The sequence below is a fragment of the Octodon degus genome, unplaced genomic scaffold, assembly GCF_000260255.1.
Source record: "Octodon degus isolate 3935 unplaced genomic scaffold, OctDeg1.0 scaffold00239, whole genome shotgun sequence".
Taxonomy (NCBI): Eukaryota; Metazoa; Chordata; class Mammalia; order Rodentia; family Octodontidae; genus Octodon; species Octodon degus.
In genome coordinates, this window is record NW_004524815.1 from 767322 (window position 1) to 781679 (window position 14358).

General features: G+C 42.2%; 2 protein-coding genes across 2 annotated transcripts; one reads left to right on the forward strand and one right to left on the reverse strand.

Moving 5' to 3' along the window:
* The first annotated feature begins 5455 nt into the window (after positions 1-5455).
* Positions 5456-6379, forward strand: LOC101586216 (olfactory receptor 1013-like). Its single transcript, XM_004645823.1, has one exon. The coding sequence runs from the start codon at positions 5456-5458 to the stop codon at positions 6377-6379; it is 924 nt and encodes a 307-aa protein (XP_004645880.1).
* Positions 6380-8749: 2370 nt separating this feature from the next.
* Positions 8750-9688, reverse strand: LOC101586621 (olfactory receptor 9G4). Its single transcript, XM_004645824.1, has one exon. It carries the CDS (start codon positions 9686-9688, stop codon positions 8750-8752), a length of 939 nt encoding a protein of 312 aa, XP_004645881.1.
* Between the last annotated feature and the right edge of the window lie 4670 nt (positions 9689-14358).

Sequence of the window (14358 nt, forward strand, 5' to 3'; positions counted from 1 at the left end):
TAGCTCTGAGGAGCTTCCCATCTCTAGCCCTTGAGGAATGACATGGCCAAGGTTCTGGCCAGGGCCTGTTTCTCAAAGCCACAGAAGAGCAACAGTAAATGAAATGCTCAGTGTTGGCCAGAGAATCATGCCTGGTCTCCTTTCTACCTAGATGTGGTTAAAAGGACTGCATGTGGGAGAGCTTCGACTTATGGGGTAGTGTCTCCTTGCCAAGGTCAAGTCTTTTAATGACCACACTAGGTGGCCGCCTCAAGTTAATATCCATCCCCTGAACACGCAGCCTCCCACTCTACATTGCCTGCAGAGCAAGTATCTGCAGGCCCAGTACAACACGCCCATCATGCAATTGGAGGCTGGGGCAGGAGGATCGCCATGAGTTCAAGGCCAGACTGGGCTACACAGTGAGTTCAAGGCCAGCCTGAACTACATTACAAAATCCTGTATCCAAAAATATTGCTAAATATCACTACCTCACATGTATGGATTCGGCTTTAAGGGTGCTTAATGGTAGAGGAGATAGAAAGTAAGGAATGATCAAACCAAAGAGAGCAACAGAGCTGCACCCACATAAGACTCATAATTTTCTTGGTTCGATAATGACCTGGGAGGGCCTTAATATACCAGTACCTCGGTTTACATATTTACTTTGTTTTATAGCTTCGAGAAACATAGCTATGCTCTTGTTTTTGTTGGGAGGATGGCCAAAGTTGTGTTTCTCACCAGATGGGGTTTGCAAATGGAAGTATAATTTTGCAAATGCTTTTGTTTGCAAATGCCCAGAGGAAGGCATTTTGAGGAAAGGTGTTTATCCAGAGGAAGCTTCCTTCCTTCAAATAACAGGATGGAAATATTTGTTTTGGGAAACAAGCTTAGGAGGATCTGAAGATTAAAATTCTGACACTTGCCCTTTTCTCCCCAAATGTCCCACCCCGCATCCAGGCCCTCGCACTTCCTCAGACATTGCATTCATCCTCCCACTCAAATGGCCTCGCGACTTGGAACATTTTAGATTATGATCTTTCTAATTAGAGATGTTCGACTTATGCATTCCAAGGTAAGCTGTTCTTCGGAGTACAACGACATGAAATGGGCCACAGGACTATTTTAAATTATCCCTTCTCAAGGACCACAGGAGATGGGCAACACTATGACTGCCCACTACATTTTACAGTGGTGAGCTTTAGGATTGCATTTCAGTAGAACCAACTCACTGCATGATACTCACAACCTGCATACACACACTGATATCCCAGCTAATTCATTTCTGAATGCCTTCTGCTAGCACTCCCTATTATGATGCAAATAATGATTATTTAAGAAGATTTGCTGTTGCTCAATTACCCAAGTCATGTTCTATTCCGCCTTGTTGTGGGTTTCCCCATCTACTCTTTAAATCTGTCAACAATGTAATTCCACTTGGACCTTCATCAGTGGTGAAGCTGACAGGTGCTCTGTGACTGCCTAACTCATTCAGGCAAGTAGTGTTAAGAAAGTCAACTGCTGCAAGGTAATGTGTGTGGTCCTGTGAATTCGCAAGAACTGAGTTAAAATCCCAGGCCTAATCACATGGAAGTACTGTTACCAGCCCCTCTCTCAGGGTCCAAGATGTGGGAGCAGCTACAGGCAATGGGGAGAGAAATCCAAAAGAGGGTGACTGGGTAGGAGTCATGGCTTTGTGCAGCGATACAGTAGTCCCAGCCATCACTGCAGGGGACCCTCCTCACTCTCCTCCTGCACAATGACAGTCTCCAGACAAACTCAGAAAGTAAACAGAACAAAAAAACCCACTGACCATGGTAGGCAGTGGTGGATTCTGCAGCCAAAAGGAGTTGAAGGCTACAGAATGGGTGTGGAGACTCACACAATAGCCAGTGCACACAGAACACCAACAAGTACACATATGGGCTTCAATATGCAGATATTGGGAAGTCCTCTCTGGGAACACTATGAACACATATGTTATTTCTGTACACATTCTCTAGCTTCTCCTGTGCACAAGAGAGGCTAAGAATTTAATTTACGGTTGATTACTTTTTCACCAGGGACATACAGCCTCCAAATTCTCTCCTCCATCTTACGCAGCACTATCTGATTTATCAACACACAGTTTGTTTAATTGTCCTGTTAGCACAGCCGCTCTCCGTGACATCCCAAGGGGCTCAGCGATCTATAACCATGGGAATCTGGAAAGTGACATAAAAGACTCTGGGTCAGGTGGGTTGGAGTTCCGTGGAGAAGATGTTCTCTATGGAAATAATAGGTAAGTCGCTGGATTCAGCTTCTCAATGGTGAGTTCTGTTTGCTCCTCATGGTCAATCCTACCGCCTTTTGCATACAAATATGTGATAAAAGCAAACTAAAAGGTATTGTGTGAAATATCTTTACCATCATCCTACTTTAATTTCTGAAAATACTAGGAGCTCAGATACAGGAGACATCCATGACAAAAAGGTAGAAATAAACACATGTAAAATCACAGGGAAAAAAATAGCTTACATTTTTGAATGAATAAGCAACAACCAGGACTCACTAAAAAAAATCACAGTTTATCAATATATCAAGTGTAATTGAGGCATAACAATGAAGAGGCAAGTATCAGTATGAGAGACAAAAGATGTCATGAAAAAGGGAGACTCCCTTCAGTTAGCCCTTCTTTAAGAAAGTGTGGAAGCAGAGACTTGTTTATTTGAGAAGCCCTTTGAGAATGAAACGTATTTCTTTTCTTTTTTAATCTTTTAATTTATTTATTTGGTACAGGGTCTCACTATGCAGCTCGGACTCCAAATGATCCTCCTGTCTCAGCCTGCCCAGGGCTGGGATTACAGGTGTGTGCCACCACAACCGGTTTCAGTGGCTGTTTCAGCATATTGTGCCTGGAGATCAAACCCGGGTCCGTGAGCTTGCCAGGCAGGCACTGAGACCACCAAGCGACCTCCCTTACCCAAAGTGAAGCTTATTTCTGAAGAGAAATGAGCACCGTAATACATCCATGGAACGTTGCTTTTCAGCTTGTACATGTTAGGAATGTGCACAAGGTTGACACAAACCACCTGGCTTTCTTGTTCTGATTAACAATTACAGGACTCAGTTTCTCCTTGTGAGAGGAGGATTGGGGCAGGGGTCAAGGAACCACACACTCGGAGTTTTCGCATGTGTGGTCCAGGCTGAAATGCCAGCATTTTTAAGGGTGAAAAAGTGATGTGAATTTTATAAGAGCCCCAAATTGACTGTGACCCAATGCAGTTAATCGTCTCACTAAATGATGTGCACAAGCAAAGCTGTTGAAGCTGCTCTGTGCCTTTCAAGGCACAGAAGGGCACTGCAGGCAACCCAGCATGGGCTGCGCAAGACAGAACAGTGAAAGGAAGCTCAGGGGCCAGAGGGCTGCCGTCACACCGAAATTATGCCAAGGCAACACTATCGCTTGGCTAGTGTGTAACCTCAGTATTTACACAGGGCAGATATTTTACAGAACCCTGGACCGAGTGTGCTAAACACAATGTCTCCTTTAAATTTTCCTGTAATCCCACAAGGAAATAAGTGCTAGCATTAAACAGATAAATTGCTGGAGTTGAACTAAGTGACACAAAGCTCCCAGCTATAGAAGTTGTCAGCATCAGGACTGAAATGTAGATGGATTTTTAGCTCATCTTTCAAACTTTATAAAGCTGTGAAGCACTTTTACCCATGCTGATTCCTTGAGCCTTTTACAACGATTTAATCCTGACCAAATTAACATCAGGGATAACAGAACAGGTATTCGTGTCTGCACGTCTCGCTGTGACCTACGGACAATGCTGACTCACAAGCGCAGGCGCTGCTTTCATGCAAGCACGTTCTTGAGACTCACATACATCCTGCTAACCCAGGAACACTGCTCAGCCTTATGTGCAGGAACAAACTGAGATTCTCTTAGCGCTCCAGTGTTACCAAGCCAGGCACTGTGCTTAGTGTTTAGTGAGCTCGCTCTTTTACAACACTAAGGAAACAAATAATTCTTCTCTTCTGTTGGAAGCAAAGGAACTTCCGCATTCTTAACTTTTTAACTATATAAAAGACAAAAGCTTTTTCCATGTTCCCTGGGCCAAGCAGGCAGCTGATGGCTAAGCCGCACTCTCTGTCCCAGTCCATCCTAATGTAACAACAGTCTGCTCCACTCCTGGGAAACACTTGCACTGCAGACATATGCCATTTTGGAAGACAACTGTCTGCTGGCATTGACAACTTGCAGACTTCTTTCTCACTTTGTTTCTTTATCTTTTCCTATAGGACTCTGCAAAGAATAAAAATAATTTGGGCTTAGCAGCACCAGAAAATGCATAGAGGCCACAGAACAAAAGTCTATGTTGGCTTTGGGGTCAAATGCTCTCAGAACACCAGTCCTGCAAAATGCTTTCCCTTCTGGACCTACATTCTCCCATAGTCCTTCATCGGTAAGTATTAACTGTGTGTCTATTTTTGCTATGAACTTTTCTACGTATTCATGATATAAGATACAAAAAAAGAAACAAAAATTGCTCACCCTGGAGTTTATGTCTTAGTAAACTTTTGTCTCTCTTTGACCCAAAGTAAACGAGGGCATTATCACTACAGGTAGTGGGCCGCTTAGTGATATTCTCAAATCATTTTCTACTTTTTGACATAATTTCTAGGAGACACATCTATGTGCACAGAGTGCAGTGCAGAGCTTTGGACCTGAGCACCTTGCCCCGTGATAACAGCCTTGCAGATCCTCATCTTACCTGTGTGTTTGGATGTCTAATCATCACAGAGGCGAAGGCATCTCAGGATTCACAGTCTAGTGTGGACAGGGAGAAAGCCCCAGAGAGCCACAGGACAGTGCAGGGGTGGAGGGACATGCTCCTCCAAGTAAATCAAGACTTAAAAATAGTTGATTTCTGAAAAAGAGCTTTAAAACTAAGTGGGTATAAAATCAACACACTTTGTAAACACAAACAAAAAAAAATAATCAAGGGTCTAAAACATGATTTGAGGTCAATACATTTATTGAAAGAAATGAGACAAACCTAAATGTATTACCGTTTGCTTGTTACTTTTTTATTATTTTTATTGAGAAACAAATAGCAATGAGACAATGTCAAAGCCAATTAGTAGGATAGTTTCAATAATTAATGCATTGCATGTTGTTGTCTTCATAATAGTTATTCATAGTTCAAGATCCATCATGATATCCTGTCCAAACACCTATTAGTACAAGTTTTTCTTCTCATTGAATTAAAAGAAAGTAGTTGTATATCATTTGCTTGTTATTAAATGCAAGCCACAGTAGTGAACACGTTGAAGCACAGGAAGGTCCCACAGCCCACCCCCGGCAGGCAGGATTCTCTTTTACCTTAACAGCACCTCAGGACCTAGCTCAGAGACTGTCCTCACTGATCCTGGGGGAAGCACTCACAAGCTTATCCCCTCCATCCGTAGGTGAACTCTGGGAGCCATGGAATGGGGCAACCACACAGTGACCGAGTTCATCCTGCTGGGCTTCACCACAGACCCCACGATGCAGCTGGTCCTGTTCGCCCTGTTCCTGGGCGTGTACTCTGTGACCTGGCTGGGAAACACCTCCCTCATGGTGCTCATCTGTAATGACGCCCGGCTCCACACACCCATGTATTTCTTCATTGGAAATCTCTCTTTCCTGGATCTCTGGTATTCTTCAGTCTACACCCCAAAGATCCTAGTGACCTGCATCTCTGAGGACAAAAGCATCTCCTTTGCAGGCTGTGTGGCCCAGTTCTTCTTCTCTGCTGGACTGGCCTACAGTGAGTGCTACCTACTTGTGGCCATGGCCTACGACCGCTACATGGCCATCTCTAAGCCCCTGCTCTATGCTCAGGCCATGCCAAGGAGACTGTGCGTCTGTCTGGTTCTCTGCTCCTACACTGGGGGCTTCGTCAACGCGATCATCTTGAGCAGCAACACATTCACGCTGCATTTCTGTGGTGGCAACGTCATTGATGACTTTTTCTGTGATGTCCCGCCCCTGGTGAAGTTGGCATGTGATGTGACAGACAGCTACCAGTCTGTGCTGTACTTCCTGCTGACGTCCAATGTCATCACGCCCCTCGCCCTCATCCTGGCCTCCTACCTCTTCATCATCGCCGCCGTCCTGAGGATCCGCTCTGCGCAGGGCCGCCTCAAGGCCTTCTCCACGTGCTCCTCCCACCTGGCCTCTGTCACCCTGTACTACGGCTCCATCCTCTACATCTACGCGCGCCCCAGTTCCAGCTACAATCTTGAGAGGGACAAGATGGTCTCCACCTTCTATACTGTGCTTTTCCCTATGCTGAACCCCATGATATACAGTCTGAGGAATAAAGATGTGAAAGACGCTCTAAAGAAACTCTGTGACTTCTCATAGGCTGTTGTCTGAGTGACACACGTTCCTCTCAGCATCTCTGAGTGACAGCATACCACCTCACAGCAGGTGGAACAAGTGAGTTACTTTTAAAAATCCCTACTAAATATTTTTAAATTTTCATTTAATTCCCAATAAATGAAATTTACCCAAATATGTCTTCTGTGTTAGTTTCTTCGTTTTATTGTAATGATTGAACTATCAACTCTACTATGCTCATTAGATTCATCTTAACATTGAGATAGATTTTAACAAGCAATTCTGGATTTAACGCAAAATAATATGATATAGTCTATATACTTTCAGCATTCCAAGGGATTAAATTACTTTCCTTCTAAATATTAACTCATTTATTTTTTGACATAATGATTAATATGAGGATAAAATGAAAGCATACCACAGATTATTGACATCTAGAAAGAATATCCTAACTACTATTAGTCAATAACTGCTAAGTTTCCTGTATGAGTGAAGAATAAGGCCTGTCAAGGTATTTTTGGTAGAAATAAACAAGGCACTTATATATGATAAGGTATAAAAAGAAACAAATTTTCAGCTAAAGCAAATGGTGCAACATCTTCTATTTGCCCTATGTCTTTTATTTTAATGAACTTCGTTAACATTCTGTGGTCATTAATTGCCATCATCTTTCATTAACAATGTTCTATAGTTTGAGCAGAAAACTCTTCACTTACAAAACCTAAAAATCCTTCTCTTGAACTTTTATAGAGGGCATTGTAAAACATCAAAGACATTGATTATATTTTGAAAACTGAGCTATAAGGACATCTTTCATAGTTAAAATATTCCAAGTTAAAAACACTAGCATGGCTCTAGAATGTGTCGCTTCCTTTGGAGAGTGCGGTGACAATTCCTCAAAAATATGGCTGAAAATGTCCCCAGGCAGTCCCCCAAACCATCCTAGATAGGCCTACTGAGATATAAGACTTGATACATATCAGAGTAAACTGCCATGGAATTTATTAGGTGAATTGATTAGGTTCACAGCATGTTATTGTGAAGGATAACAAGATAAGAGATGTTTAGCTTAGTTTTGTCATGCACTCTGGTGGTAGAGGACCTGGCCCATGCAGTGTGAGTGCATCAGGAATTAGGCCTAGGGCCAGGCATCATTTCTAGGTGGTTAGAAACCCATTGGATTTTTTACTACAACCTACATGTTAGATTATCAGTGCCTGGTGATATCTAAGGCTTTGGTTTGGTTCTAGCTCATAGCAAAAAACATGCAATAGCTGGGCTATAATAATTGAGACTTCCTATATCATTTGGTCAGGACAACAGAACATGAACAGGAAACATGGGAACCCTGTATTGCAATCATTTTCCTGTTGATCATAATTTGTTTCACTTAATTCAGGGCTGCTGCTTCTCCTACTGGGGGTCACATTGCTGCATGGCTCTTGGGAAAATGTCTGGGAGTACATTTGCCCTAGCAGAGGTGATGTGCGTTCACTCTTGGAGGTGATGTGTGTTCTGCAGAACACATTTGCTCTTAGTGATGGCTGTTGTTTTGCCATCTAAACAATTCCTAAACACTTCATCTCATAGCACAGGGATGTAGAAGACACAAGTTAGCAAAGACATCTTGTTCTCAGGTCTTAGTGCAGAAATACCTTTTCTACTGAATGGGATAAATATCTTAAAAAGTGTTTGCTGGATTATTTGGTAAAATCAAGTATAGCTTTGTAAGAAATTAAGTCCTCCAAAGTTGATACAGCAACTTGAATTCCCATGAGCAATGAATAAAAGTTCCATCTATATTCTATATTCTAATTCTGTGTTCTATATTCTTATCAGAAATTGTGCTGTCAGTCTACTTTTATTCATTCTAATGCTCTCAAAGATATTTTCCTTTTTAAGTCTGTAATTCAATAATAAAAATAATGGTGAACATGAAAAACACCCCCTAGATACACACAGAAATTGGAGCATTGCAGAAGACTTTAGAATCTTACTGAAAATAAATATTTAACATACTGAGAAAACTTCAGGCAGTCCATGATTCCCAGTCTCACCCAATAGAGATTGTTCACCAAGCATCAATATCAAACTATAAGTCCTGGAAACTATCACTTTCTCCCCAAGTCTCCCTCTGAGACCCATCAGAATGAAGATCACGAAATCTTGAACTACAGAGAAGTGAGGTAACACACTTCGGCACATCAACCAGCCCAGTACTCTAGGATTGAAAGACTTCATGGCAGAACAAATGATGACTATTAAAAAGGTGTTTGTTCAATGTTTTATTTTTAAAATACAACTTACTAAAATGGAAGTAATGTGCACTGGCGTGCTCACAGCATATGCATTTTGGAAAATATATTGGTGGCATTCAGTAAGAAACAGTAAGCCTCACCCCTGCGGGCGTACGATCTGCGTAGCTTTCCTGAAGGCTTCCTTGACATCCTTGTTCCTTAGGCTATAGATGAGAGGGTTGAGCAGGGGGTTGACCACAGTGTAGAATAGGGCGGCCACTTTGTCCTTCTCCAGGGAGTAGCTGGAGCTGGGCCTCGAGTACATGAAGAGCAAAGATCCGTAGAAGAGCATGACGGAGACCATGTGGGAGGCGCAGGTGGAGAAAGCCTTGCGCCTCCCTGAGGCAGAGCGAATCCTCAGGATGGCCAGGAGGATGTTAAAATAGGAAAGCAGGATCACAAGCAGGCAGGAGAGGACAGTGAACCCCACCACACCTAGGAGGACCTTTTCGTAGACCCGGGTGTCTGTACAGGACATTTTTACTAATGGTGGAGCATCGCAGAAAAAGTGGTCAATGACGTTTTTACCACAGAAACTCAGCCGGAAAGTGTTGGCAGTGTGGGCTATGGCATTCAGAAACCCTCCTATGTAGGAGCCAGCAACAAGCCCAGTGCAGAGAGACGAAGACATGGTAGCTGAGTACAGCAGTGGGCTGCAAATTGCCACATAGCGGTCGTAGGCCATGGCTGCCAGCAGGTAGCACTCAGTATAGGCCACAACACAGGAGAAGAACAGCTGAGCCCCACAGCCAGCCAGGGAAATGCGCTTATCTTCTGAAACGCAATTGGCCAGAATCTTGGGGGTGTACACGGAGGTGTACCAAAAATCCAGAAATGACAGACTGCCGATGAAAAAGTACATAGGTGTGTGCAGCCGGGAGTCAATCCGGATTAAAATTACCAGGGTCAGGTTGCCTGACAGGGTTGCCAGATAGATCGCTAGAATTACCCCAAATAGGATCATCTGCCAGCGGGGATTTGCTGAGATCCCCACCAAGATGAACTCAGTTAGGACAGTGCGATTTCCCAATTCCATGTCCACACAGAAAAACCTGATTATCACCAGTGGACTAACTTTCCTGTTTAATGTAACACTAATTTTCTTAACACCAATTTTCCTATTTAAGCAGGAGAATTGTTTTATTGATTAATTAAGAATTACAAAGAAGCCTGGGAAATCCAATCTCCTGCTATCTAGCATTACAGAATTTCAGATTGGACCTTGGAAAGACTAGAGGAATTTAAAATAAAAATGATTTTAAAATAAAATGCAATGCAGTTATTAGCTTTAGTACAGAGAGTCCCTTATTCTCATAAGACTGATAAGAAAAGTGTAATGACCAAACATTTTCTGGCAGATGGTGTGACCGGGTAAAGGGGAGATATTTGAAAACCCGAGGCCAACATTTCACTTGCAATGGGCACTCAGAAGATTTCAGTATCCTTCCACCAGTTTAGCACCTCTTGTGGGAAGCTATGTATGACAGAGTGCTGTACTGAGCCCCCTGCTATCAGCACAAGTAGAAAGAAAAAACAAGCCTTTCCAGGCATCTGTCAGTTTCCATACTACATCTCATATGTAATTAATTCAGTCCTCATTATGACTTCATAACAGAGGACTGAGGGTTACAGACTTCACCCACACCACAGCGAATGAAAACGAAGCCTGAGCTCCAGTGAGGAGCTTCACGAAGCTGTTCAACCACCGAGCTGGTCGTGGGACTGTGACCCTCAGTAGCTGGGGTGCTGTGCTTTTGAATGAGGCTACAGACAGAAGAGTAAGCTCAGCTATGCTGTTACACAAAGAGGTGACAATAGGCAATCACAGTCCTCAGTGTGCTACAAAGGACTAGAACAAGGGTATTCAATGTTTTCCTGTAAAGAAATGACAAAGATCTGAGGTTAATATAATTGAAATTATATAATATATGTATATCTGGAAACATCACATAGTAAATCACAAATGTGTGCAAGCTGAACAATATATGTGTATTAATTTGCTATTCTTGTTTTCAAAATCTGTACCATATATATTGTTGTGTTACTCTGTTTCTGTCTTTGTTTCTGCTATTAGTTTTTGCTGCTAGTTTTGCTCTTTAAAATAAAATTTAAATAAATAAATATAAAAAGACAAAAACAAAATAAAATAGTCATAGTAAAATAAAAGTGTCATTTAACCTGATTCCATAACTTGGATGCTCTGTCATCTTAGAAAAGTATATTAACCTGCAAACCTATATGTCTTCACATCCAAAATGGTAAAAAAAAAAAGGGGGGGGTGGCCAGATAGCTCAGCGGATTAAAGCACCTGCAAGCAGGCGCAGGGGCCGGGGGTTCGATCCCCAGGCCTGCTGTGCCAGGCCTGCTCTCAGGATGCACTGAGACAGCAGTTGAGGCTGGGTGTGGGGGTGCTCTCCTGTAACCCCAGCTCTTGGGAGGCTGTAAACAGGTGGATCACTACAAGGCCAATCTAGTAGTGAGACCCTGAACACACTGCAGACCATTACAAAAAAAAAAAAAAAGAATTACAAAATGGTCTAAAAAAAAAAGTTCACATATAACATGAGTAAAATTACAGATAACATAGTGGAAAGATAGAAATGGTAGCTAATTTAAATCTGAGGAGAAAAATATAAAGTCTGGGTTTATGGAACAGTAATCAAGTTTCTATAACTAAATAACTGAAGTTAGAACAGTGGTATCCTTCTTAAAATCTATAAGTTTAATGTTTATGTCGCCCACTGCCATAACACAGTAATGTGACTGCTTTAGAAGTTCAAAACTCATTGGCCTGGGATTGAAGGGCGAAGGAACTGTTACACAGACCAGCACCAACAACATGTGCAAATTAGGAAATGCTTCTCTATCCTCAGAAGCATATTTCGAAACAAGTTGGTCACTCCATTTTCCAGTAGCAATCAGATCTAATTCTAATCAGCTAACATCTCTGGAATGAATCACCAGGAAATAGACAGGACTTGGCCTGTTGTGACAGAATGTACCATCACAGAGGAAAGGTCGCTGGATACCCACGTATCTCTGGATAAACAGCAAGTACCAAAGACAACTGCATTCAAGTTTTCTCCTCAAGATTTGCATTCCCTTTTTTGTTTCCCTGAAGAGAAAATGAACCATCCTCTAACCCCTGCATTCCTTAATTTCTTCATGTGAAAACAACTAATGACTGAAATTTTTTTTAAATGATCTAGATTTCTGGGAACTCATAAAATAGAACCCTCCCCAATACACACATGCATGTAAGAATAAATGCATAAAATTTTTGAAGATTCAAATACTCCTAGAAATTTGTCAGTGGATATTATATACCAGGATTCTTAGATTTCAAAAAAATGCTCTCAAAACAAAAATACTCCCCTAGAAGATTCCTCAGCTTCTTTCCAGTGCTCATAATACAAGAATAAGGACAGATGTAAGTATTTATACTTACCGTAATTTTTAGTCCACACTTTCAAATTTGGTTGCTATGGTTTGTGTCTAATTGTGCCCCCCCCAAAGCCTCAGACAGTCATGGACTTCTAGACTTTGTGATTAATTCGTGATCCAGTGCTGGGATTGTGGATAAGAGTGTTGTTGGGATTGTGGGTGTGAGTGCTACTCTTGGCCTGAAGCTGATAGCTTGAATGCAAAATAAGTGAGACAAACTTTCTCTCTCTCGCCGTTGTTGCCACTACTCCTCCCATTTGCTCCAGCTGTTTTGCTGTTTTCAGTTGCCATGAACTACTGCCTTCTGCCACTCTGCCTTGGAGCCAGCTGAGTACGGACTGAACCCTCCATTAAATAAACCTTTCCTTCCTTAATTTCGAGTGTCAGGCATTTTGTTCCAGGAATGAGAGAAAAGTAATTGAGCCATTGATCTATCTGTCCTTTCTTCATATCAGTAAATTAAATTCTCACCATTTTTCTGAATTAAAAAAATTATAATCAACTTATTCCCTGTTGTCCAGGGAATAAAAGAATCAACTTCTTATTTTATGTTATATACTTTTTATTGTTTCTAAGTCAAAACACTACTTGCCTTCCTTCAAACTTTTCCTGAGTCTTTCCACTCTCACCACTTCTAAACTTACCACCATGGCTCAAGGAACCACCGTTTTTAACAAGAGTATTGCCGGAGCTATCTAACTGGTCTACAGCCTTATGCCCTGCAGTACACTGTTGATAGCATAGCCAGTATGGTCCAATAAGTTGATAAGGCAATGCAACACTTGTACTTACAACCTTGTAAAGATGCCTACTTTATTACGCATGCACACACACACACACACACACACACACACACACACATACACACACACACAGTGGCCTTGCAGTTATCCAGAGTTGAGTTTGCCGTACAACACATTACCTCCTAAAACTTACCCTACTCTCTTGGTCTTTCATTCTGCTCCTACATTGGTGACTTTGCCACCCTCTCAAATATGTATCTCTATTTTGACATCAAAAATAAAGTTGGATATTTGCATCTGCTGAACCTGGAAATTGATCTGATGTGGGAGGGTAAGTTGAGGCAGTCAAGCTACTTCACTTCAGTCTTGAGAAAAACATACTTCCTGGACATTGTGGGCTATTAGTCGCTAGGAAACCTTGTGTCTTGTAACTTCGCAAGGGTATAAATAAACACACCTACTGTTGTTCAGTGGCCCCTTGTCTACCAGTTGTGGTCCACCACCCGACCTCAGCTTTATCTCTTATCTTGATTTTCTAAATCCTCTCGCTGTGTTCTCCCGGGCACTATCAAGAGACGAACAGATCCCTACAGGTTTTTCTAACCAGTCTGTTCCTTCTCCCTGAAACACTCTCTTCCAGATACTCACATAACTCCACCCCTCTAAGTCCTTCCGTATGTCCTTTTCTAGGGCTCATGATTGTCACTTCCTTTGTAAAGATTCCATGCCAGCTTCCCATTAATAATCTTCACCCTCTGACTCTCCTCAGATCCTCTGTTCCACTCCACTCCCAGTTCTTGCATTCTAACTTACATCATATGCTAACTCTTACCTGTCCTATTTAATGTCTGTGTCTCCCTACTTGAAAGTATTATCCATAAGAAGAAAGATGAGTCTGTTTATTTGCCACTGGATCCCAGTATCACAGCCAACCCCTAGCAACTTAGCAGCCCTCCGAACATATTTAGAGAACATCTAATGAATTGCCTATGTATCTGCCTTGGACCTGTTTTGGCTGATGTACTGTCTACTTCTCACCTTACTTAAAATTCTCAGAAAGAGAAATGCACTTCCCTGGCTCAGCATACTGCAACATGATCAGAAGGATGAACACACAAGAGGTAAAATTCACACCCAAGGCCTCACATCCACCCTGAGCTTCTAGTCAACTGTGATTATATGTGAATGTGAGACACAAGGCACAGAAAGGGTCACTACCAAGCATGTTAAACCACTGCACAGAGAGTACTGGCCCGGGACCATCTCGGTTCCTGGGGCCCTCATTCACTGAGCAAATAAAACTCTGTGCAAAGAATGTGCTTCTCTAGTATCTAAGGATGAGCTCCGAGGGGTGAAAGCAGCCTTAGAACAGCACAGCCGCTGAGGACAGAGATGAGCTCAGGTCTTTGTGCTTGATCTTTTTCCCTGTTACTGAATGTGTGATCTGTCGGCACAAATATCAGGCAGAATTTCAAGTTGTATATTAGGGTAAAGTATACATTTGGATGGAAGCTGGGTT

Excerpts from the sequence above, each read along its gene's own strand:
- LOC101586621 (XM_004645824.1), bottom strand. The coding sequence starts at position 9,688 with ATGGAATTGGGAAATCGCACTGTCCTAACTGAGTTCATCTTGGTGGGG.
- LOC101586216 (XM_004645823.1), top strand. The coding sequence starts at position 5,456 with ATGGAATGGGGCAACCACACAGTGACCGAGTTCATCCTGCTGGGCTTC.